This window comes from Thermobia domestica, chromosome 12, assembly GCF_964235325.1.
Source record: "Thermobia domestica chromosome 12, izTheDome1.hap1.1, whole genome shotgun sequence".
Classification (NCBI taxonomy): Eukaryota; Metazoa; Arthropoda; class Insecta; order Zygentoma; family Lepismatidae; genus Thermobia; species Thermobia domestica.
This window is the reverse complement of record NC_137465.1, coordinates 91,926,353-91,953,227: the sequence shown is the minus strand read 5'-3', so window position 1 is coordinate 91,953,227 and position 26,875 is coordinate 91,926,353. Positions and strand designations below refer to the sequence as shown.

The following is a 26,875-nucleotide window of genomic DNA, read 5'->3' as shown; positions in this document are numbered from 1 at the left end:
TGTGGGGACCATGACATCTTCAGTGTCATTTTTCATCTCAGCGACCCGAAAAAATATAAATTCGAAAATGACTTTGGTAATTTCGATTGTTTTTATGTCTTCTCCTCCCCTATGTTGCGGGCCTGAGGTTGGATTTAAACGGCATCAGATGTGTCACTGTTCATCTCAGAGACTCCAAAACTTATAGATTCGATACTAATATCGGTCATTTTTCCTTCTTTTTAAAACGTTGCTCCGCTTCCCCTCTCTTAAATTTCACCATCAAAGTCATATGACGAAAATAATCTCAGGTTCGAACTTCATCTAGGTTGAAAATTTGATCGAGTAAACTCCCGTAGATAAGAGTTATTAAGTTTTATTTTTTTTATGTACCTTTCTTCTCCCCTAAACTTTACCGTCAAAGTATTATGATGAAAAGCACCTCAGGCTCGAACTTCATCCATTTTGAAAATTTGATTCAGATTGGTCCGTTGGTCCAAGTCTTTTTAAACTATGGGTAAAGATATCCAACAAAAAGATAAAAATAAGAAAAACAAACCCCCGAGCAAAGTTAAAAGAGACAGAATAAGACTGGAAGCATTTTTAGAAAGGAAGAGAAAAGAGAATATAACAACAAAGAACAAATATGTACAAACAGAAGATCCAGATACAGTGAAAGAAATACAGAGTGAATTTACAACATTATTGGAGAATAGGAAGAAAAACCAAAGAAGAAACATACATCAGAAGAAAAATTGGAAATACCGAAATTGGAAAATTCGTTCACACAAGGCGAAGAGAAATACTTATTTCCACCCAAAGAAGAGAAAATCCAAGACTCAACAATTACAACATCCACAGATATTTCAGAAATATCTCCAATATTCAAAGAACCAAGGCCACTTTATGAAAAAATGGAAAGACAATATAAGCTGGCCAAGTTGGAAGATAAGCAAATACTAACAGTGGCGTTTAGGCAAATAACAAGGGATCTTCATGAGAAGGGTAGATCTATAACATATCCCGTTCTGGAGGAAGTGGACAGGATGGAATTACGAACTTATGACTTACCAGCGAACGGATGGGAATTAGTAGATTTAATCGACGAAGCATTTGAACGACGGGGAATTTATTGGAATTTGGAAAATGTGTACAAACAACTCGTTAATGCTCATGGACGAATATATTTCGACTTCAGCAAGTCCGGCAAGGAGGCATTGTTCCATACTAAATATGCATAATAAATTTACAAAATTAAAAATAGTGCAAAACAACGCCCAAAGGTCAAAAATTGCCACGATGGAATTAAGAAGATTTGTTGAAATCAACGAAATAGACATAATAAACATACAGGAACCATACACTGTCAAGAGCAAATTAATAGCATTTCCGCCGACAGCAAGAATAATAAAGGAAGGAAACGATCCAAAAGCAATAACGGTAATCATGAATAAAAACATTGAAGTACTAAAAATTGCGCAATATTGTGACGAATGGGCAGTATGCACGGAGGTAACCTTCGGTAACAAATTCTTTTGGCTGATAAATTCTTACTTTCAATACAGTTTAAATATTCAGGATTTCATACAGAAAATACAAACAATAATTTGGCAAAATCAAAGGACTAATTTTATTATTACAATAGATGCAAACGCAAAATCAAGCATGTGGGGCTCACCGATAACAGATGACAAAGGCGAAATCCTGGAAGATTTTGTTCTACAAAATGGTTTAAGGGTTATAAATAAAGGCAACAGACCAACATTCGCAGGCCCGAGAGGAAAGTCCTTCATTGATGTTACTATAAGTACTATTCAATTAGAGGAACAAATAGTGAACTGGACAGTTCAAGACAATGTAATAACAAGCGACCATGAAGTAATAACATTTAACATAGAAGATACTACACTTGGAACAAAAGGTGAGAATTATAACATACGAAAAATAGATTGGGAACTTTTCGAGAAAAACCTGTGCTTACCACAAATTGATGACTACGACGACCTAGATAAATTGGTAACCGATATAGAAAATAAAACAAAGAAATCTATAGAGGAATCAATTCCAGAAGTCAAGACAAAGAAAAAATATAATGACTTTTGGTCCCCAAAACTAGAAAGACTAAAGAAGATAGCAAAAGCAAAAAGAAAAAGCTACCAATCTTATATATAAAAGAGAACGCACAAATCCTTTGTTCCCTCATCACGCTAATACGGCTGAACCAATTTCTTTCATTTTTGGGGGGTTATTAGGATTTGGACCCTAGATGGTTTTTATCATATCACTTTAATTTTTAATTACCAGTGTCTTGAGATAATTGACCATTCAAGTGTCCATAACGTACAAATCCTTTGTTAGTTCATCATAGGTAAAAATAAACGTATTTATATGCAACCCGCATGACCGTGTCACTCGGCGGGTTAACATAAATGACAGGCGATATAATGTTAACATTTACTGCAATCTACTATGGTTTTTATCATATCACTTGAAAGCGAAAAAGTAAAAATTATCTAAGTAACAAAGTTTATTGCGTTCCGGGGTGACCGCAGCGAAGCGGGGCGGGTTAACATAAATGACAGGCGATATAATGTTAACATTTACTGTAATCTTCTATGGTTTTTATCATATCACTTGAAAGCGAAAAAGTAAAAATTATCTAAGTAACAAAGTTTATTGCGTTCCGGGGTGACCGCAGCGAAGCGGGGTGAACGCTGCTAGTCTACAATAATTCCTATACTTAAAGAAAGAAGACTAGAAAATTGTAGGCTAGCGAAACAAAAATATACAGAGGAATTATTAGCTGCTAAAAAAAAGAGTTGGGAACTATTTCTAAAAAATGATATAGAACTGGATCAATGGGGGTTTCCCTACAAACTAATCATGCAGAAAATTAACAACATAACGCTAACTACACTAAAGAATAATGATAATTCATATACGAAAACAAGAGAAGAAACTATGCTTAAACTGCCAAATAAATTCTTTCCAAGAGATGACGTAAATGAAGAAACAGATCAACAACGGAAACTAAGAGAAGACTATAACCAAATTATCAGAAAAGAACATGAAGACCAAATTGACCTAGTAACAAATGAGGAAATCGAACAAATAATAAAGAAATTGAAATCAGGAAAAGCCCCTGGATTAGACGGAATAAAAAATGAAATTTATAAAAAGAAGAAAGAAATATGGATACCTTATTTAACTAAATTATGCAATACTCTACTAAGGAAGAGGAAATTTCCGCTTTCTTGGAAGGAATCAAAATTAATAATATTAATGAAAAGTGAAGACAGAGACCCAACAGATGTAAGCTCCTACAGACCAATATGCCTCCTCCGTAATATTTCCAAAATTTATGAAAAAACAATAGTTTCCAGATTACGCAAATATAGAAATATTGAAGGAGATAACTTGCAATACGGCTTTAGGAGGGCCAAATCAACCGAGGACGCTCTAAATGCTTTTGTGGACAACATTTTGGATCGCAGGAGTGCAAAAAAGTACGTATTAACCTTGTTTGTAGATATAGAAGGGGCTTTCGACAATCTGTGGATCCCCTCGCTGGTACGAAGACTAAAAGAGCTAAAAATACCAGAATACCTAGTGAACACAATAAAAGATTATTTTCAAGACAGAAAAATAATAATAAAAGAAGAGAATGGAGATATAAGCATTAATACACAAAAAGGATGCCCACAGGGATCTATTCTAGGTCCATTGATGTGGGACATTGAATTCCAGCCATGCCTGGAAGCATTAAACAAAAATAAATGCGTAGATAGAGTAATAGCCTTTGCAGATGACCTAGCAGTAATAACATCAGCAAACACAAGAAGGGAAATAGAAGAAAACTCAAAAGAAATAATAAGAATATTGCAAGATTGGAGTTCAGAAAGTAAACTAAAATTATCCAAGAAAAAAACCAAATATATGATTTTCGGAACAAAACTGGTAAGAGATCCAACCATCAAAATTGGAGAAGAAAAAATAAAAAGAGTAAGCGAATTCAAATATCTTGGTATTCAGGTAGATGATAAACTAAATTTTGGACATCACATAAATTACATTAGTGATAAAGGACAGAAAGTTACCAATAAACTAATAAATATAGCAAGTAATAAATATAAGCTTCCACGAAAAATAATAAAAATATACCACGACTCAATTTTAGGGGCAACTATGAATTATGCTGCTAGCGTTTGGGCTCACAGGTTGTTAGAGAACAATGCACTAAAACTGAAAATAGAAAGACCCCAAAGAAATATAATGATCAGACTAAGCAGGGCATTTGGTACTACTCCCCATAATGCACTAGCTGTATTGTTGGGGTTAAAACCAATGCATTTATTAATAATCCAACGGGCGGCAATGTACTAGTTTAAAAAAGGAGTAGGGTACAGGACCTAATAGGGAAAGAAATAGATAACATACAAGATATAGAGCAAGTAATATTAGAAAAGTGGCAACAAGACTGGAATAACTCAGAGAAGGCAAGAAGAACACATAAATTAATCCCAAACATAAGTGAAAGACTAAAATGGAACCATTTTGAACCATCTGCAGGCCCTGTCCACTTCCTCACGGGACATGGACCCTATGGCCAATATTTTCAAAGGTTTGGCTTAAAAGAAGAAGGGAACTGTGGTTGTGGTGAGTTTGGAACTCCGGAACACTATGTAATGTGGTGTCCCCTACTAGAAGACCGAATGAACGAGAGGAACAATATAAGAACAGGAAGGTTAGAGGATATTATTAGCGAAGAGGAAGACTTTAAAGTGCTGAATAGAATTACGGCTGAATTTTCCGAACGCATCAAAAAACAATATGAAGAAAGGAATCTAGCAAACAGAAACCAATAAGAAATTAACAGTTATATAAATGAATTAGTTTGAATGTGTGAACGTGTGTATGGGGCGTTCCTTTCGGACCGGAGGTCTCCTCCAGGATTGCTGGTATTCCGCATGCCCCGGAAGGAAGCGCGGGAGCAAAAGTGAGCTCGACACATCCCCGGACAGACCGGATTGGAACTCCGGATGCGTCGGGCCGGAGTGAATTTCGTGTTTCGGTGGTGGGTCATCGTGCATTCTAACATACAGCACATTAATATCTCATAGAATTAAGAAATGAGACAAATGAACTCGGGTAAAAGGAAACAGTGACCGTCCGCGATCTTGTTGCGTACGCGCCGCTTTCGGTTCCGGTGCTTACGGCGGTGGGACACAACTGTCCAGGGCCCGCACTAAGTGCTCCGAGTGGGTCCTGAACCCCAAGCCGTTGTATTGGGGACCGTGGACATACGTACAACAACCGAGGAACATATATCAAAAACAAAATCATCTTACATGAGACAGACAAGATTTAACGAAGAATGCACAAAATGAACGGAACAAGTGTAATGTGTGTGGTGGAATTACTGTGTTTCCACACAGGAGTGTGATAGTGTATGAGTGTAATATTATAAATACCAGTGTGGACAGTGCTTAATAGTGATAAGTGAAGTGTGTGTTTAGTGATTTTGTAGGAGAATGTGGTAAATTAATAAAAAAACATACAGGAGAGAATCAAATTATATACAAAGGTGAATAACCTAATCATACAGGGAAAACCTGAACGAAATGAAACAAAGAAGAAGAGGGAATACCACATGGATGAGCTAAGTATAGGCAAAAAGCAATGAATGATGATATTTATGATAGGATCAATGTTAAGCTCGACTTGAGACAGAATGTAGAGTAGATTAGTTTGATTAGTTAAAGAAGACTAATAATCATTAGAGAATAGTAGTTAGTAGTAAGGATTTGCTGGGTTTTTTTCTTTAAATTTTATTGTATTTTGTTTTGTTTTGATTGTTTTGTCTGTTCAATGTGTTGTGGTTCGCCCTCGTCCTTGTCCTTGTCCTTGTCCCCGCTCTAAAAAAAAAAAGGAAAATGAATGATGAAATAAAGAAGGAAGACAAGATTGCAATGATGATAGCCCGTTTCGGTTCAAATCTTCAGGTGCCGAAACCGAAGAGGCACGTCTGAGCAATCAAAAAAAAAAAAAAAAAAAAAAAAAAATCGGGGGGTATTGAAGTTACCACCGCGTACCAGTGAGTACTTCATTTTGATCCGCGCTCCTTTGATTTGCCACGGAGAATCGCAAAGGAACAACACGAACTATCGCCAGTCATGTACATGCGGTTATTATTATAAATTATTTTTCCTTGACAAAGTTTTATTATAAAGACAATACGTGAGCTCCGGGGGTAAAGAGTAACTCCTACCTTTACAGCATGAAGTGAAAAATCTTGAGATGGGTGCGTATAATTGTAGAATTTAGATGGCAACTGTCGCCGATCACTAGCAAGTGAATTTGGGAAAACTATGAAAAAAGTAAATAGACGCTTGCCATTTTGTTACAAAATTACATGGTGACTGCATTTATCTGATTCCAAACAGTTATCGTCAAATATACACGGTTAAAGGAGCACTCTGATTAGAAATATTAAAAAGACGTCAACAATTTAGCACTACAAACAGTGTCCTCATAATCGCCTCCGTGGCGAACTCGGAAGTACACACAACTAGTAGCCCTAAGGTTGGTGGTTCGCGCCCCGCTCAGTGCACTTTTTTTTACTTTTTAAAAAATGTTTTTAGACTCATCTTAATGAAAACAAATTACGCATATAGGCAATTTAACGTATTTTAGGGGAATAATTTTGTGGTTCGTTGGCGTTCCGTCGCTTCTCTGCCGCTTGTGGTATAATTTTCGAAACGGAATTGGGACCACCGCCGGTCGTCGCTGCGGGACCGCCAATTTTTGGGGACATGTCGCTAGTTGCCTAACGGTGGTTCACCGACGCTTACGGCATAGGGTTGTCCCCTTAGAAGTGAGGCAGATTGTAATTGACCAACAGTGTTTTGTAAAAATCGGGAACACCTTCCGACTTCGACTTCTGAGTAATCCGTTTAGAATCAAGTCAAATCAAGGCTGCCCCACGGGAAGGTAGAACAAGTGTGGCAATCGTTCGAATAGCTACGCTCGACACCCTCCGTCTCATTCAAGACTTAGATTCTTCAGGAAAAGTAACAAGTTTATTAGATGTAATTTATTCTTTGAGTCAAAGTATTTTGCAATAAACCATCGTTTTTTAAGATATTTTTACGATCGTATAATATTACTTTCGAAAATTGTACTCATAATATAATTTTCCATCCTGGATTTGAAAAATCCAAAGTTCGAACAAAGAAAGTTCTCCGATCCACATGTCCCTTCATGTTTGATATGGAAGTCTCATCTTCATTATTGACCCTTAATTTATTTTAGTCATATGCAACGCGAATCGACGGGATGGCTCTAACGAGGGAACCTATCCAAGTGCAACTCTGACTTCGAGCCGAGACTATGGTCGTTGGATACTTTGTCCCAAAAGAACATAACACGAAAAGTGATACATCCTCGATCGCAACCGTTGCGGAGATATAAGCGTGAAAAGTTAGAAATTGAGCTCCATACTATACATTACAAAGTCAGCTTCCGAGTCAGATTTTTCGGAAACGGTCAGGTAAGGAAACTCAGCGAATACATATCAAATTAGTGTTGGGAGCCCACCACCTTTTGAATGAAAACAATGTTGCCCCCGGGGCACTCGCAGGGTCCCAGGTGGGGTCCAACTCAAAATTGGCAAATGGAACCGGGGGTCAAGTAGCATATTGTATGAAAGCTATTGTTAAACAAAAGAAGATAGAACAAATCTCAACTCTCTATGATGACCCTGTGCAAACGGGTAACTGGTCAAAATGTCAATACAACCTACATCAGAAAATATATGGCCACTCTTCTAAATCCGTTAAGTTGTGACAATAACAAAACAGAAAAACACGTTTAAAAGTGCAAGGTATTGAAGTTAAACAAATTGTCGCAGAGTCTCTCACAGAGTTACACAACGGACCTTATCCGAGTATAAGTGTGACTTCGAAAGACCAATGGACCATAGAATGACCATGGCCATTGGATTGCGTGTCCTAGAAGAGAAATGATACATTGTCAATAGCAACCGTCATGGAGGGTGATAAATTCAAAAGGCAACGGTATATACTTCGCGAATCGGGACCCCAAATTCGCAGATTGGACCGTGAAATTTCTGTCGGGAAATTTGCTGAACTAGAAACATGATGGTAAAGACGAAAAGGATTGACCTTGAAACTGTGAGGCAACTTGGAGAGGAGTGGGGTTGAGAAAACTGGAATAATGGTGCAGAAATAAATTATATCGGAGGGTGCTTTTCTACGGCTATAGGGAATGGTCAAAATTAATATTTCGTTGATATATTGTATACCAGTTGATATATTGTAAACCAGTTGATATATTGTAAACTCGAGAAAGAAAACGATAACCAAGTGGGGTGGGAGATGAGTCAAAACATAGCAAGAACGTACTAGAAGGTAGTGTTTCCTCTAACATTAGCAAAATTAGCACACAAATACCCTGTGACAATACAATATTTATTTGCAGAAATATGCAATTTATTGGGAGAATATCTGGATGAAATATAAGTAAACAAAAGTATGTACGATTGACAATGTATCCTTTCTCTTCTAGGACACGCAATCCAATGGCCATGGTCATTCTATGGTCCATTGGTCATTCGAAGTCACACTTATACTTGGATAAGGTCCGTTGTGTAACTCTGTGAGAGACTCTGCAACAATTTGTTTAACATCAATACCTTGCACTTTTAAACGTGTTTTTCTGTTTTGTTATTGTCACAACTTAACGGATTTAGAAGAGTGGCCATATATTTTCTGATGTAGGTTGTATTGACATTTTGACCAGTTGCCCGTTTGCACAGGGTCATCATAGAGAGTTGAGATTTGTTCTATCTTCTTTTGTTTAACAATAGCTTTCATACAATATGCTACTTGACCCCCGGTTCCATTTGCCAATTTTGAGTTGGACCCCACCTGGGACCCTGCGAGTGCCCCGGGGGCAACATTGTTTTCATTCAAAAGGTGGTGGGCTCCCAACACTAATTTGATATGTATTCGCTGAGTTTCCTTACCTGACCGTTTCCGGAAAATCTGACTCGGAAGCTGACTTTGTAATGTATAGTATGGAGCTCAATTTCTAACTTTTCACGCTTATATCTCCGCAACGGTTGCGATCGAGGATGTATCACTTTTCGTGTTATGTTCTTTTGCTACAAGGTATCCAACGACCATAGTCTCGACTCGAAGTCAGAGTTGCACTTGGATAGGTTCCCTCGTAAGTGAAAACATTCATTTACATGGTTAAGTAATCAGGAAGTTGCTGCTGTTACTTCACGAAACACAACAGATCTTGAGGGAAAAAATAATTTTGCTTACCAGGGGGAGGGAGTAAATCATCTGCTTACGTTTGCTTAACTAGGAAGATGGCAAGGGCGCCGATATATCTTCTGCATTTGAGTGCCTCCCCCCAAATTTACGGATAAATCCGCGCCCTTGGAAGAAGGTCTAGTGAAATGAATAAAAATGTGATAACGTAATACTTGAACAATTCATCTAATGGAGGAAAGTAAATTAGTATTCAACACTTCTTTCAATTTTAAGCATTTCAAAGATTCTTGTAATTTAGTAGCATCCCGGATTTGCATTTTTGAAATATGGGAATTCTATCTATACCTTAACGTGGGAATCGGTTTTGGACCATGCACTTAAGCCATTTTGCCACAAGAGGCACATAGGAGTTTTTCTTTCGATTTCCTTAGAAATATTGCAAATGGTATGACTTTTAAAACTATGTTTAAAAAAGAATGCAAATCGATACAATAAGATGATAATCTGATACCTAGGAAATATATTGAATTGTTTTTAATTTGTTCTCACGCTACCAAAACAGTACTTAGTTTTTTTTATTCCAAGCTTTTAATATAAGCATTTCACACTATTGTCTGTTCTAGGACGATACAATTCTAGTTCATGAATATGCTAGCTTTGGAAATACAGCAGAGTTTCGCTTATCCGACATAAACAGGCATGCAGAACTTCGGATAATATGAATGTATTAAGAAAACTGCTATTAAAAGTAAAACTTATGATATAATTTTACATATTATTCCTCTAATAATCATGTTTTTTAACAAATAAATGTCCTGCACTGAATCAGGGACGTAGGGCTGTCCCCCTCCGAAACTCAAGCACTTTTTAATAAACTTGCTTTTACCCTTTTGAGGTTCTTTTATATCAGTTTACTTGGAGTCAGTGTCCAAACTTTGGGCAATGTTCTGTTGTCTTGTTATGATTCTAAGAACCTATCATAATGCCATTATACCAGGTGGAATTAAAGAACAGTTTTAAATAGGATTAATATTTCGTTTCCGTTCTGTTTTTAACTTTAATATATTAGAACGATACACTCAATGTCTTCTTGCTATTTTTGTTATGTGATATACGTAGAAGACAGTTTTCTTTAGTTATATTTCTCTCGAAAATATTTTTCATTTTGTTTCTGCTATAATGCAGTTTCCAAAGTAAACCGGTTTATAAATGAAAAGTAGGAAGAAGTTTAAGAGAAATACAAAACTGTTGCATTATTATTATTATTATTATTATTATTATTATTATTATTATTATTATTATTATTGATATTTTCTAAAACATTAGAATTACGTGCTTTCGAGGATTCGTGTTTGGTCCCCTCCGAATAGATAACCTGGATACGTGTCTGTACTGAATGATAGACATATGAGTCAAGTTGTAGACGGTCGCGCTAGGCGATAGACTCCAGAGCATGAAAAATAGATTAAGACCACAACTTGCAGCTCTTCTTGCCGTTTGGTGCTATCTGGAATGATATGTCGGATCATTCGATATGTGGAACAAAGGAAGGTCAGATAAGCGAGACCATGGTGTATTGGTGTTTCAAGCAACTAAATCTGTAAAATGTTTGCATAAACAATTATCTTTCACTCCCTAGCTAAATTTGTGGGTATGATCACACACCTTGCCTTATAAAGTATAGTCTTATAAAGAAAAAAAATTAGCTAAAAGCTAAAGAGAAGCCTACTTCAATAATTTACTTAGGTTTTTTCTTAATGGCAAAATAGTCCATTTCATCACGATAAATCACGTTTGGTACTAAGATGTATTTTTCTGTCCGTATATATCATTCACACTTTGTTGGAGACAAAATCGTTCTTTTCCCAAGGAAACAGTATGAGAGAAGCTATACAACAGCATGAATTGAAAACAATAGCTATTACCAATAGTACTCTAATACTGGATAAATACGTCATTACAGCAAAATATCAATAAGTTTTGTCATTATATTGTTTCGGTTCTTATTAACATGTAAATTATAATTTGTAAAAAAATGATGGGATGGGATTCGATCTAGTGTCAAAATAGTGTAAGAACTATTAATCCCCACGCTACCCACTTAACCACGGAAACTACTTTCTGCTTGTTCTCTTTTTCTTAACAAATAAATGCAAATATCCATAGCGCATGCCACTTCCAACCTCAAGACAGGAGATTTCCTCTTTGTTTCTATATTTCCGTACGATATCTTGGTTACAGAAGCTAATTTATATTTGGCTGACAATCTACACACTAGGTTTTAACCAATAAATGCAAAATTTTACTCCACTATCCAGTTCCTTGATCCAACTCCTCGACTTCCCTACTGAATACCCTCCGCAATCGTGCTCTGCTACTGAGAAACTCCCTAGACATCATGATTGCCAGTATACACAAAACCGAGCACAATTTTGTTTTTTGCTTATATTTGTATTATTTTATTATATTTTTTGGAAATATCTCCTTAGATGGATTGCTTTCCATTATCTCTACATAATAATAACTGAATTTTACCCATAAGCGTAAGGAAAATAGAATAAATGCGAAAAATCATGAGTTACAGTATACGCGCAATTTTTATTGCGCATGGGAGTAGAGTTGGTACTTCATACAGGAGAGGGCGAGATGAAAAATGAAATAAAATCTTCGAGTTTTACGCCCCACGCTTATGCCGGTTAGGCTAAAGGAGACGTGTGTGTGTGTGTGTGTGTGTGTGTGGGTGTGGGTGTGTAATATAATGTGTTTCTATTTTGATGCTGTCCTCCTGTCCATAATCTACATTCTCTTTCCATACATAATCTGGAACACTTAATCCATACATAGTTCTGCTGTCATACATAATCTACATTAATTCTCCTGAGGTATATTTATGAAGGAAAAACAAATATGTACGTTTAAAACCCTTTTCAGTGTTTGAAAACACTAATTAGTTGAAGCAAAAGAGTGAACATTTTAATATTCAAACATTGGATTTGGATATATGTAATGTTTGCAATACGTTTGAATGAAAATTCATAAAATAAAGTTTACATTCTAGGTAGTGCTATGTAATAATTATTGCACAAAATAAATTCAAATAAACCTAACATTATATTTTTACAAATGTAAAACATTTTTCTCAATTTAATATAGTAAAAGCTATGCTGTTTTTTACCACTGAATGACAATAAATTATTTTTTGATTTCCATTGTTTATAAGCAAGTTTTATCCTGATCGGAAGCTTAGAAGAAAGAAGTCCTGTTGAAAATATTAATTTTGTGATTACTCTAAAGTAGAGCCTAACAATGGAATATTACTTTGTTCTTTTAGAAATAAAATAAAAGCAAACGTAATAATATTTATAACCAAAGAAATATGTATTTATATTATGAGCAATCAGTAACTAAAGATTGATTCTACGGTTTCCAATATTCGCAAATTGATCCACTATCCCAGATGGATCCTGTGAAAGTGTTCCACTTAACTCCCTCTCAATTGATATGAGAGCAAGATTAGAAAGTCTTTTCGCTGACATTGTAGATCTCAAATATTGCTTTACGCGCTTCATAACAGAGAAACTGCGTTCAGCAGATGCAGATGACACAGGAAGTGTTAAGGTAATCCTTAGAAACGTCAACAATTCAGGAAAAGCCAATTCCATAGTTTGTAGCTGAACGAAAAACTCTATGACACCTACGCTTTTCAGTTTATTGTCGTTAGCAAACACACTCTTAGCCAAATCCAGTTCCGATTTTAATTTGTTAATATCCTGGAAAAAGTCCTTGTACTTCTCCGCGAAGATCTGAATGAAAGATGGATTAAGGAAGGAACCACTTCTAGGATTGCATGCGTCTATAGCATCACACACAAAATCATTTTCAGTAAATCTGCGCTTCGGTTCACTGGTTATATTATCAAGCACTTGAAACAAGACCCTTTGATATTCTTCAGATTCTTACGTGTAGATTCTTACGTTGGAAATCGATGCTATGACTAATCATCCAATTTCTTTGATGTAGTTTGAATTCTTAAGCTAGCATCAACTTGAAGATCGAAAGATCTGAATAGCTCCCATGTTGTCTTCCAAATGATAGAAAAGTAATCATCATTACGTTTATCTTGCAACGAACAAATCAGTCCATTAACTAATAGTTTTGCGCTGCCGAAGTCAACTTTTTTTGCTGTAATGTCAACGAAGTACCGTTTGTAAGGGCCAAATTAAGTATTTGTAGCACAAACATCACTTTAAAGTCACAGAACTGTTTCAATAGTCCTCGCGCCTCTGCAGCTTCTCTTTTGTTTGTTGAGTTTGAAAAATGCTCAAGGGCTGTTTTAACTGATGCAAAGCATTTTATGAAATACACGATGCCCTTGTATTTGCATACCCAACGTGTGTCACTTTGAAGTGGCATTTCTAGAGCTCGCTCTTCAGGATAAAGTTCATTCTGCACTTCAATAAATTTTTCGTGACGTAACGTGGACACCGACTGGAAAGAATAGATGGCTTCTCACAAACCTAAAGTATCACCAACCACATCAAGTCTTTTAGAAACGTCTACTGGCACTAAATTTAATCTATGTGCATAACAATGGATATAAATACATGGATTTTTAACTTTCTGAGGAAATGCGTTCTATACACCATTAGCTCATCCTGACATTACCGACACACCATCATAGGATTGGCCGATGCATTTCTTTGGGTCAAAGCCTACAGTAGCAAGATGTTCCAAAGCTTTACTCGCGAGTGATTTTACACTCAAATTTGATAGTTTTATGAAACTGATAAAGCGTTCTTCTATTTCATCATGTTTGACGTACATAATGTAGACAGACATCTGTTCCGTTTTACTAATGTCTCTTGCTTCGTCTAGTATCAAAATATACCATTGCTGTACTTACAAACCTCTTCTTCGCAGATGTGTATGTTGCATTTTTTTTTGGCAAGTTCCTTACGTTGTTTCTAGCTGTATCACTCTCCAAAGTAACCAGATTTAGAATCTCCAAAAAATTTCCTTTATTTAAACACTCATCGCTCCTAGTCTCATGATTACCTCTAAGTCCAATGTCTTGTCGCGCACATACTATAGCTACCCGCGCCATTGTTGCCACTACCAAGCGATTTCGTGAAATATCTGTTTCATGTTTTGCACTCAGCATAGATGTTACAGTCCCGTGACATTCAGTGCTTGTAAAACTTTTCCATTTAATTATTGATGCTTTGTGACACTAACAGTAGCGTAGCTAGAATTTTTTCCGGGAGGGGCCAATGAAGGTCACAAGAAAATTTTGAAGGTGCCATCTCCAATGAATGAAAAACTGTATTCACATTAATATATATATATATATATATATATATATATATATATATATATATATATATATATATATATATATATATGTGTGTGTGTGTGTGTGTGTGTGTGTGTGAATGTTTTCATTTTTGTTGTTCATAATTATGCTCTTTTACAGTGAAAATGTAAAAATTTACTATCTCAAACAACTAGGGTACATTAATACAATTGATTTCTAACGTAAGCAAGTAGTTATTTAATCCTGGCGTTTAAAACAAGTGTGGCTTGTTGACTTAAGTGGAAACAGAGAAATACACTTTTACGAGGTAAAGAAAATAACTTATAGGTTCATGCCTCTACTTAAAAGAGGATCTTTCTTTCCTTATGGGCAGCACCAAACTTATCAACAACTTCATCAAGATCTAACGATCTAAATTCATCAAGAAATCAACTTTGGGTTTCTCTCGTCTTCATACAACTTAATTGTTTTGGGGGGATTTTGTGTTTACATTTGAATATTTCCAGATCACTTCCATGATGCTGATCCATAGGCTCGACAATGTTGTAATTTAGGAAGTTCTCACTTTTTTGGATGTGGAGCGGTGATTGATCTAATGATTTTGCTACGTGATCCAAAGCGTTTTTCCGTCTCACTGATTGCCTTATCAATAGTGGGCAGAAAAATGCCTCTTAGTACATTATCTTTAGAAAATTCGTTTTCTACCTCCAGTGAAGGAAGAGATTCATCCAAATCGAATTTGTGATATTTTGAAGGCAAATGTCTAATTCGTTTTCACGAGGAATCCCTATAGCTTATCTGTTTCCGGCTCTGGAATTTCAAGACCATTTTCTTGCATGTTTCCAAATATTTTTGATAAATTTTTTCGAATGTTGTTCGTTGAGAGTCATATGAGAGTATTCTCCAGACTTCATCTTCGACAGCTTTTGAACTAGTTAGTCTAAAAGAATCAAACCTTCTGACATGTCTGCATCTACTTGAGATAAGGCGAATCTCAATGTTATAGTATGGCAGCAGTCATCTCAAATTTTATCAGCCCGAAAAATTCCCACTTGTGCAGGTCACACTAATTTGCCTCATGGAATGATGGAAGTAAATAAATATCATATGTTTCGGATTTGGTTTAATGCCACATAATAATCCCGCATTTAAAACTAAGTAATGAATTTCCCTTTACTTCATTAAAGTTATAAAGTAAACACTCTTTGAAGCAAAAAGAGGAAATGTGTTTTTCTTTTCCTAATATCAAAGGGTGTTAGAACAGACATTTCAATTGGGACTCCTTACACCAAAAGAAGCATAGGTGGCATTTTTCTTTCTTTCGTTTGTTTAACTTCACTAGCTTTTAGAATTTGATGTGAATTCAAATACATAAACACTTCACAGTCATACCGAATGGCCAAATCTTAGCGGTAGAACCAACTTAATATTCAGAAGAGGATGTGGTGATCCCTCGTGGGTAAATATTTCGATTGAGGGTAAATTCTTCCTCGGCGTCAGTAGAGAAATTTTTATTGCCCTATCGAATCATTTCCCTCATTTCTATCCTCTGAGCTTCGAATGTTTCAAAGCCTTAAAATGAATCCAAATGTAGTTGAAGCAACTTAACGCTATTATCCTGTAGTCGATACTAATTAATATTGTTAGTTTTCAGATTAAATTGGAAGGAGGGCCATTAGTTAGAATATCCTGTTAAAAATTCGTCACCACTGATTTATTGTTCTGCATAATTCTTACAATGTAATTTTCTCAGAAATGCTAAATGCTTAATTTCTTAGAAATTCATATTTTGACAAAGAACAAATATAAATCTGCGATAAAATTGGGTATTCACAGACTGAATTTACTGTATGGAATATCTGTGGACCAGTCCCACAAACTCCTCATATCTCTCTGATTACTAAACATTAGAAAACGGGATGAAACAACCTGGTCACGGGACTAACTATCACTTTTACACAAAATAGTATTACTGCCGCTACCAAGTTGTATCATCTCGGTATCTTACCTGATGGTTAGTAATCAGGAGATTGTAGCACTGGCATTGATAAGCTTCGGAATTTCTCTAGTAGTAGTATTTTGGGGATTAGGGTACAGCTAAAATCGTTTAAAACAAAATATTTCTGATTTATTTTTAAAAATCACTGGTTTTTGCTACATTTCCCCAGGCTTTAGTTAGTAATATCCTTTTCCTTGGAATTCAGTAGTATCGCTAGTTAAGTCATAGCAGAAGGTTTCTACAGAGTTGCCAACGGCTAAGAGCGTTAGGAAAAAAAGACATACTAGAGACAGGTCCAGAAGGTAGTCGAGAGGAAGAATCATTATCGGTAGCAAGTAATAGGTGTAGATAGAATTCAGTATCTTATTTTTCTCAAGCGATCTGGATACGAACAACAGGGAGAATGATTATTGCAGAAACAGGACCTCATAAAAACTTTTGTTCTCTTCTTGTACTGTATATTAAACAAGACGGCTCGATATTAAGATTCTTTGAAAATAATAATAATACCAAATTGTTTAATGGATGCTATGCATTTGTTCTGTCACCATAATCAATACAAATTAATTACTTACTGTACGAATTATAATAAGCAGCGTGCGCAGACTTCTTTCGTTCAACTCAAATGTCATGTTTTAATGTAGTGTATGCTATTTGTAAGCAAGCATCTATATGACTTTCAACATTCAAGTGAATGAGAATGCTTACTCATTTTGCTTTTTTTCTGATTCTTTCTTGAAAACAAAGAAGATAACCAGATAAGGGACAGAGGTTAAATGAACGTTCAGATGGTGAGGTCAATGTATGTACGATACAAATTTCGATGAATTAGATCTTGTTGAACTACAAACAAAAGAGCTGCCTGAAGCTTTTTACCCGAAACGCAGACTACTGCAACATACGGTATTCTGCAGTTGGTAACTCTGTTGTTTCGGTAGTAGTTTCACTTGTGGCGACTATCAACTAGGCGACTTGTGGAGACTCCGTTTGTCGACCTATATCAGTATCACTCTGTGGGGGGGCACTAGGGGGCCAAGAAATTGAACAAGGGAGGCTGGCCCTCCTTGGCCCTCCTCTGGCTCCGCCACTGGACACTCAGTTTCAGCATGTCTTCGAAGTTTTTCACCAATTTTCTTCCAATTTGAAAAGCCAATTCACAAAAGTGGGATCTGCATTACCAGAGGTGGGTGGGAAATAGCGGCAAGAAAAACAGAATATTGCGTCTCGCTGTTCCGAATATTCTATAAACTTGTATTTATCGTACCAGCTACAGTTAAAACTTCTTACCTTATTATTTATTGTAGTTTGCTTGTAAATAATTCTTCGAGGCTGAGAAGGTCCATCATACGCGTACACTGACTGACTCAAGTCATGTATAAGTGGAACGGGACTGTCTTCATTCAAACTATTTGTTTGATCACTGCACACAGATTCTGGTAATAGTTCATGTTGTTCATTCCCATCCAGCACCACTCCACTTTCATCACTTAAAACAGATACATACTTCTCTGAATTTGAAATATTTTTATTAGGATCATCACTTACAGTCTCTGAAGCAAGTTTGGATCGTTTACAGTCAGGAGACTCACAATTGTTCGAAAAAGGAGATGAAACTAAGTTTTCTGTAATTGCACGCTTTTTCGCAAAATATTTAATTATTGTACTTTGTGATTTAGACATTTTACCAAAGCGTTACGAGCACACACTGTCATCACCCGCAAAGACACACAGCAAAGGGAAAACTGATTTTTACTCTAAGAAGTAGAATTTAATTCGGCGAATGACCGTGTTGTTTTCATTTTTTTAATTGGGAATTTCTTTCAAGGCGGTATAAGGTCTCAAAGAGCAAAGCCCATTTCTTGATGTGTTTTTGAATACTATATTTTTCTCTCTCCTTATACACGGTGTAGATTTCTGCTACCAAACAGTACAGTACAATGTAGTTATAAAACGTAAATCAAATTTCATAAAAACGAAAGAACAAAGTGAATATTCAAGGTGGAATTTAGCGGAGGGAAGTGGAAAATTCCCCCTTGCTTACTTTTTATCGCTCTCACATATAAGATTTTTTATATCTGGGGGCCAGTATAATGGAGGGAAATTTTTTTTATAATGAAAGTCTATTTTACATCTATTAGTTTTGTAGTGCCCTAACCATCAGGCTACAGAGAAGCTCATCGGTACATGGAATTCATGGAATTTACAGACGGAAACTTATAGTTAGCTGCCAAATTTACCCTGGATAAAATGACTGATTGAATTTTACACTACATAAAACGGCATTAAGAGTCCCTCCCTCTACACACACAAGAATCTATAAATACCACACCGGATATATTGATATAATTTAACACCGGTTTAGACCTTGTTCAGAACTGAGCGTTGTTCTCAATAAAAACTAACGCCAGTAAGTAAATGAAGAGGCAGCAACATAAAACTAATACTTTTCTCCCCAACAGGGGTGTGTGTGTGTGTGTGTGAAAAACAGGATACCAAGAAAGCAACGGTAGCTACGTGTGTTGTTAATATCGCAATAACCCACATATAATAATGCTCATCTAGCAAATTTGTTTGTATTTTTTGAATTCATATAATCTTGTGTTTTATGAAATTCAAATATATTGAACAGTCTCAAAGTAACGTCAAAAAATTATTGAGAAACCAACGCCTACACAAGGATTACAACGACCAAATGGTCCATCCACGCCGGATCAGGATTCAACAGTGCAGTTAACAAGGTAGGTAGTGAGTGCATATTTCAATATATTATCCTTGTATCACTTATACAAAATAAGCCTGTAATAGCAAAGCCTCATTTAGAACGTAAGTGTTAAAAGTGTATTTAATTTGAGTGAAGCATGACGGACAGAATGAAAGAATTAGTTTTCAAGAGAGGTCAAATTAAGGCCAAACTCACTCGTTTTAAACCTTTTGTAGATAGCTTTACAGAAGATCAGAATATTACGCAGTTAGTGTTACGTTACGAGAAAATAAAACAGTGCTATGATGAATTTGATGCAATACAATCCGAAATAGAAATGTTACAGTGTTCATCAGAAATTGATCAGGAAACGCAAGAAAGAGAGCAATTCGAGAGTACTTATTTTGATTTAGCAGCTAAGGCGGAAGTGTTCATAAATCAACACAGCTCCAGTGCAAAGAAAAATGAAAACAATGAAGCAAGCAACTCTAATCCATCAGTTTGGTTGCCGGTGATAAACCTTCCGACCTTTTCTGGAAGCTACGATGAGTGGTTGTCGTTCTATGACACGTTTCAGGCATTAATACATAACAATAGCACATTGCAGCCAGTGCAAAGGTTTCATTATTTACGTTCTTCTCTACGTGGGGAGGCGCTTGAAGTAATACAAGCCTTGGAAATTTCTTCTGAAAACTATGACGTAGCATGGACTTTACTCAAAGAACGTTTTGAAAACAAAAAGTATATTGTTAACAAACACGTCAAAGCCTTATTTGAAATGCCAATGGTGGAACGTGAGTCGGCTGTTTCGCTTAAATCTCTTTTAGACAGCACAGTAAAACATTTGAGGGCTTTAAAATCATTAGGTCAACCGACAGAAAGTTGGGATGCATTACTTATTTATTTGATTGCGACCAAACTAAACAATACAACACATAAGGAGTGGGAGAAAACACAATCAAACGAATGAATTACCGAGCATGTAACAGCTGACACAATTTTTACAACAGCGTTGCCAAGTTTTAGACGCAGTTGATAATAAGCGTAGACCTAAAGACACACCCTCCGTTCCAAGTAACAAATATCAACAAACAAATAAGGCCGGCAAAAAGAGTTCTTACTCAACGACAGCACACGTAACGTGTTCCGACAACAATGCATGTCCCAGCTGTAAAGGCTCACACAAATTATTTGAATGCCAATTATTGTTAAAAAAATCAATAGGAGATAGAATTAAAGAAGTTAAACGTCTTTCTTTGTGTATAAATTGTCTCAAACGAGCGTATAATGCAAATGAGTGCTTATCAGGTAATTGTAAAATATGCAATAAAAGGCATAACACATTACTGCACTACTCGCGTTGTCCATCGCCCACTAGAGCGAATGAACCACAAGATGAAAGGGAAATAGGTCAAGGTCAAAACACCCTCGCTGCGACCACATCACTCGACCAGGAATGTGAAGGTAAGAATATTCGTTCTACAAACAGTGTACCGCAGAATCTTAGGAGACCACCAAGCCTTATGCTATCCACAGCTGTAGTATATGTTAAAGATAAACTGGGTAATTTTCAAATGTGTCGAACACTTCTCGATTGTACTTCTCAGTCCAATTTTCTAACAAACAGAATGGTTCAATTATTGGGACTACCAAAGAGTAATAGCGTTATACACATAAATGGTATAGGTAATGCTAATACAAGGTCATGCCATAGCATTCAGGCTACAATTAAGTCAAGACATAACAATTATTCAGCCACATTAGACTTCATCATATTGCCGCAAATATCACAAGACTTGCCTATGGTTCGTGTAGACACGTCATCGTGGGAAATACCTTCCAACATTGAATTAACAGATCCTAGCTTCAACATACCACAGCGTATTGACATGTTATTGTGGGCGGAAGTATTCTTTGATCTACTTTGTGAAGGGCAAATAAAACTCAATGCAGGGTATCCAACCTTGCCCAAAACGTTTGGGTGGATTGTAGCTGGAAAAATAGACAATCAACCATACATTTCGACAAATGTGTGTCACCTCTTCACAACAGAAAAAATACACGAGCAATTACAAAAATTCTGGACGATAGAAGAATGTTCAATGAAACATCCATTAAGTCAAGAGCAAGCAGAATGTGAAAGACAGTTCAAAGAAACACACCGGAGAGACGAGACTGGGAGATTCGTCGTCAGACTTCACTTTAAAGCAAATGTGGGGAATCTTGGTAAATCCAAGGAGATTGCAACGAGAAGACTTTATTCAATGGAAAAAAGGCTTATGAAGGATACTGAGAAAAAAGGGCATACATAGCGTTCATGAAAGAGTACGAAGATTTGGGCCATATGGAAGAAATAACTAGAGCAGAGAGCGATACAATGATGCCAGACTACTATCTTCCCCATCATTACGTTATGAAGGAGACCAGTACTACTACGAAACTCAGGGTTGTATTTGATGCATCGTGCAAAACAACTTCTGGACTTTCATTAAATGACACAATGAGAGTCGGGCCTACAATCCAAGAAGAATTATTTTCCATAACAGCAAGATTCAGGCAACATCAATACGTCATGACAGCTGATATAGAGAAGATGTATCGCAACATTAGGGTACATGATTCAGATGCAAACTACCAGAAAATACTGTGGAGAGAAAATCCTCAAGAAGCAATAAAGATATATCGACTCAAAACTGTAACATATGGTACTGCAGCAGCTCCTTTCCTAGCCACTAGATGTCTTCAGCAATTAGCCATAGAAGAAAAGAAGAATTTCCCTGAGGCAGCAGAAGTTGTATCGAGGGACTTCTATATTGATGATCTTCAAACAGGAACAAACACGAAGAAGGAACTACATGAATTACAAGGTCAACTCACAACTCTTCTGCAAAGAGGCGATTTTTGTTTGAGAAAATGGTGTAGCAACGACACTTCACTGCTTTTAAAAATACACAGTGAACTTCAAGAATCAAATTTCACCATTCAACCAAATGATGATTGCATCACAAGAAGTTTAGGATTGTTGTGGAATCCCATTAAAGACACATTTTCTTTCTCTGTCAAACCAAGAAACAACCCTCAACAAATCACGAAGAGGACTATTCTTGCTACAGTAGTGAGCATATTTGATCCCTTAGGATTAATAGAACCAGTTATTCTTAAGGAAAAAATATTTCTGCAACGTTTGTGGGAACTAAAATTGAATTGGGAGGAAGAAGTTCCAGCCCCATTGCATTCAGAGTGGGAAACTTTTGAGCAGCAACTTCAAGAGTTGCCATCACTACATGTTCAGCGGAAGGTTATTTAAGAAACACAATCGCAGGTAGAAATTCACGGATTTTGCGACGGATCTCAGAATGGATATGGAGCTTGTATATATATATCTAACATCTAGTACAAAAAATGGAAAATTCACAGCAAACTTACTATGTTCAAAATCTCGAGTAGCACCTTTGAAGAAGACAACTATTCCTCGCCTAGAACTTTGTGCAGCTTTGTTACTTGCACAGCTAACTCAGAAGGTAATTCAAGTATTACATTGCAAGATCGATAAGGTTGTTTAATGGTCAGATTCCACAATTCTATTAGCATGGATAAGAGGACCTTGTTCTCAATGGAAAACGTATGTTGCAAATCGTGTAGCGGAAATTCAACAACTGACTTGTAACTATGAATGGAAACACATCAGAACAGAGGAGAATCCAGCAGATCAAATATCGAGAGGATTAACACCGTCAGAGATTCTTGATAATGAACTATGGTGGCATGGGCCTCCTGGTTATCTGAGAAATTAGACTCACAGACGAGGGAAGATGTTTGTGACATAAGCGATGTTCCCGAGCGACGAAAGAATACAGCAGTAATGGTTTCTACTACACCGTGTCAACTCTTAGACAGATATTCATCATTAAGAAGATTGCAACGTGTAACTGCTTATTGTCTACGATTTGCACACAACATGAGAAGATCTAATTGTAACAGACAGCATGGACATCTTACAGTAAGTGAATTACATGAAGCCTCGAATGTCTTATTAAACTATCACAACAACAAGCATTTCACAAGGAATTAAATGCGTTGAGATCAGGAAAGGAAGTCGACAACCAAGGTCAACTGAGGTATTTGAACCCATACTTGGATGAGAGGCAAATCATCAGAGTCGGAGGAAGATTAAATGCAGCAGATGTTACTGAAGGACAGAAACATCCTATTGTACTTCCAGCTAACTGCAACTTGACAAAGTTAATCGCTCAAGAAGAACATAAGAAGCTATTGCATGCTGGGCCTCAATTATTGTTATCATCCTCGCGACAATCATATTGGCCAATACGTGGACGAAACTTGGTTCGTCAAGTTGAGCATCAGTGTGTCACATGTTTCAGAAACAATCCTAAAGATGGTAAACAGATGATGGGAGATCTACCAACTGACAGAGTTCAACCAACAAGACCATTTCTTCACAGCGGTGTTGACTACTGTGGGCCCATTTACCTTAAATCGAGTAACCGAAGGGGAGCCAAACTCCATAAGGCATATATAGCACTTTTCGTGTGTTTTGCGACTAAGGCGGTTCACATTGAACTTGTTAGTGATCTAACTACAGAGGCGTTTACTGGAGCATTAAAGCGATTCATGGCTCGTCGAGGAAAATGCGTAAATTGTATTCTGACAATGCAAGTAACTTCGTTGGTGCAACTACAAGAATTGAAGACTTTATTTGAATCAGAACACCATAAAGAAAAAAATACAGAATTTTCTAGCAGCTGATAACATCACGTGGGTTTTTATTCCAGCAAGATCACCAAACTTTGGAGGCTTATGGGAATCATCAATTAAATCTCTCAAATACCATTTAAAGAGAGTTGTGGGAAATGTTTCACTCACCTACGAAGAGATGAACACTATTTTGACACTGATTGAGGCTTGCTTAAACTCTAGACCCCTAATACCATTATCAAATGATCCAAACGACCTACATCCTTTAACACATGGTCATTTCCTAATAGGCGACGCACTCACTACCATGTCAGAACCTAACTTGAAAAATATTCATGTCAACAAACTTTCGAGATGGTAATACATACAACAACTTCATCAGCAGTTCTGGTCCAGATGGTCAAAGGAGTATCCATCAAGTCTTCTAGAACGATCTAAGTGGAGAAGAAAATTCCCCAACCTTCTGGAAGGTGATTTGGTGCTCATCAAAGAAAACTGGAATAGTATTCCTCTAAAATGGAAAACTGGACGTATTGTGCAATTGTTTCCTGGAAAGGACGGAATAGTACGAGTGGCGACAGTGAAAACTACCAGAGGCACAACAACAAGATCTATTCGTCAATTGTGCCCGCTTCCTAAGGAGAGTTAATGTGTTGGTGTATTCATAGTGTGTACATTGTGTGATTCATAGTGTTGTGTTATGTGTGCATTATTCTGTTTATGTTTATATCATTCATTCATAACTTGTGTTATCTATTGTTGTGTATATTAAGTTCATGAACCAAATTAATCATTCATAGATTTGTTGAAGGGATTCCTTCAAGGCGGGCGGTATGTTCAGAACTGAGCGTACTTCTCAATAAAAACTAACGCCAGTAAGTAAATGAAGAGGCAGCAACATAAAAACTAATACTTTTCTCCCTAACAGGGGTTAGTGTGTGTGTGTGTGAAAAGCAGGACACCAAGAAAGCAACGGTAGCTATGTGTGTTAGTGATGGGTCGAGGCAGTTCATTTGGTGGAGCTAGCTCATTCGCTCCGGCACCGATACGGGAGTCATTCAAAGGTGCCAGTTCCTCTTTGAACGGTTGGGAGTTGTCGTTCAAAAAGGAGCCTGTTCTTTTTTGAATGGTTAGGAGTCGTCGTTCAAAGGTGCCAGTTCTTTGTTAACTGGTGTTGTGTCATTCAAAAGGTAACGACTGTTTTGTAGCCTTTTCGCAGCCAGAGTCCCTCTGTCGAAAAAGACTGATACTAACGACCAGCGAATCGTCACGTAACGCAGATCTGTCTTCAGATTATGAAGAACAAAAGTATTATACCTATCTACGTAGAGTTGCCATATTTCAAAAATGAAAATCCGGGGCGCTAATAAATTACGAGAATCTTTGAAATGCTTAAAATGAAAAGAAATGTTATACACTAATTTAACAAATTTATTGCTTAATAAACTCACGAATGAGAGAGAAAAACAAACTACTGTTGTGTATAGCTCGTGTCCTCGTGTCTCTGCAGTATTAGCAGACGACGCCTTGCGAGGAAAAAACCGACCCACCCGTACGCTTACTTTGAAAGATAAACATGTCCGGTGCCCGCGTAAAAGAGGATGTATTGTAACCCTGTATGCATTCTTACTGGCTTCTGGCTATATCGGTGTCGGTAGGCGTGTGCGATAGTTTGGTGCATTCTTATTGGCTGTTTCGGAGAGGAGTCGTCGTTACTTTGAACTGCTGGAATTGTGTACGGTGCTCTCATTACTCAAGTGCTGGTGTCCGTCTGCGGAGCTGTCGTTATTTTGAACGGACAGTTCCAAATGTATGAACTAGTTCCATACTAGTTCACAAGAAGGTGTCGTTCAAAAGAGTCAGTTCGTTCATGAACGACCCATCACTAATGTGTGTTGTGTTAATATCGCATTAATCCACATATAATAATGTTCATCTAGCAAGTTTGTATTTTTTGAATTCATATAATCTTGTGTGTTATGAAATGCAAATATATTGAACAGTCTCAAAGCAACGTCAAAAAATTATTAAGAAACCAGCGCCTACACAAGAATTACAACGACCAGACCTAAATAAGATGATTTAAAAAACGCCAACTTCGATTTCTACTTTTTATTTGTAGGTCAAACAAGAATTTCCTATATTATTTTTATGATAAGAAGTAAGTCGGAAAACGATTAGCGTTCTGTCGTTTTTGGTAAAAGCTACTACTGGTATAATTTCGATATAATACCGCATTGTGTATAAGCAATAAATTAAATTTTCAGATTATATGGCCTTCCCTTTAACGCAACGTTGTTGATAGTGAAGACTTCTACAACGTTTTAAAAGGAGAAGAAATACTGTGTTACATAACCGAAACACAATAAAATAACTACTTGAAACTTGTTCTAAGAACTACAAAATCATTTAATTCTCAACAAAATACAGTTTCTAACATACTGACTTTTTCCCCCACCCCATGTTTATAGAAGAAACTTATCACTATACACTTCACTGCATGTTCAAGAATCGATAACATTATACTTCTTGCGAAATAAATATTAATTATCCTAAATATTGAAAGACAATTGAGGATATTAGTTTATCTTCACAGCAAAAAACTGGGGGGCAGGCCCCCGGCCCCGGCCTAGAACCGCCACTGCCTCATGGGTTTAAAATATAACAGTCCTAATTTGATATGTAAACTAGTGTATCGTCGCTTAAGAAACAACACAGCCTAAGCGACATTTTTGTCGCTATTGCGTTTATTGTATCTCCATGGAAACATATTCATTTCGTACGTTCTCACGAAGTATTACGACGAAAAGCCAACAGAATCCACTGCTATCGCATTTTTTGAAACTGCTATTTCCATTTAGTTC

General features: G+C 36.7%; 4 protein-coding genes across 4 annotated transcripts; all 4 read left to right on the top strand.

The window, feature by feature from the left end:
- Window positions 1–19,632: 19,632 nt before the first annotated feature.
- Window positions 19,633–20,265, top strand: LOC145666033 (uncharacterized). The gene has a single exon (XM_081733133.1). The coding sequence runs from the start codon at window positions 19,633–19,635 to the stop codon at window positions 20,263–20,265; it is 633 nt and encodes a 210-aa protein (XP_081589259.1).
- A 658-nt stretch (window positions 20,266–20,923) lies between these two features.
- On the top strand, window positions 20,924–21,607 carry LOC145666032 (uncharacterized). Its single transcript, XM_081733132.1, has one exon. The coding sequence runs from the start codon at window positions 20,924–20,926 to the stop codon at window positions 21,605–21,607; it is 684 nt and encodes a 227-aa protein (XP_081589258.1).
- A 5-nt stretch (window positions 21,608–21,612) lies between these two features.
- On the top strand, window positions 21,613–22,602 carry LOC145666030 (uncharacterized). Its single transcript, XM_081733131.1, has one exon. The coding sequence runs from the start codon at window positions 21,613–21,615 to the stop codon at window positions 22,600–22,602; it is 990 nt and encodes a 329-aa protein (XP_081589257.1).
- A 450-nt stretch (window positions 22,603–23,052) lies between these two features.
- LOC145666029 (uncharacterized) lies at window positions 23,053–24,062 on the top strand. Its single transcript, XM_081733130.1, has 2 exons — window positions 23,053–23,295; window positions 23,361–24,062. The coding sequence occupies exons 1-2, from the start codon at window positions 23,053–23,055 to the stop codon at window positions 24,060–24,062; spliced, it is 945 nt and encodes a 314-aa protein (XP_081589256.1).
- The last annotated feature ends 2,813 nt before the right edge of the window (window positions 24,063–26,875 follow it).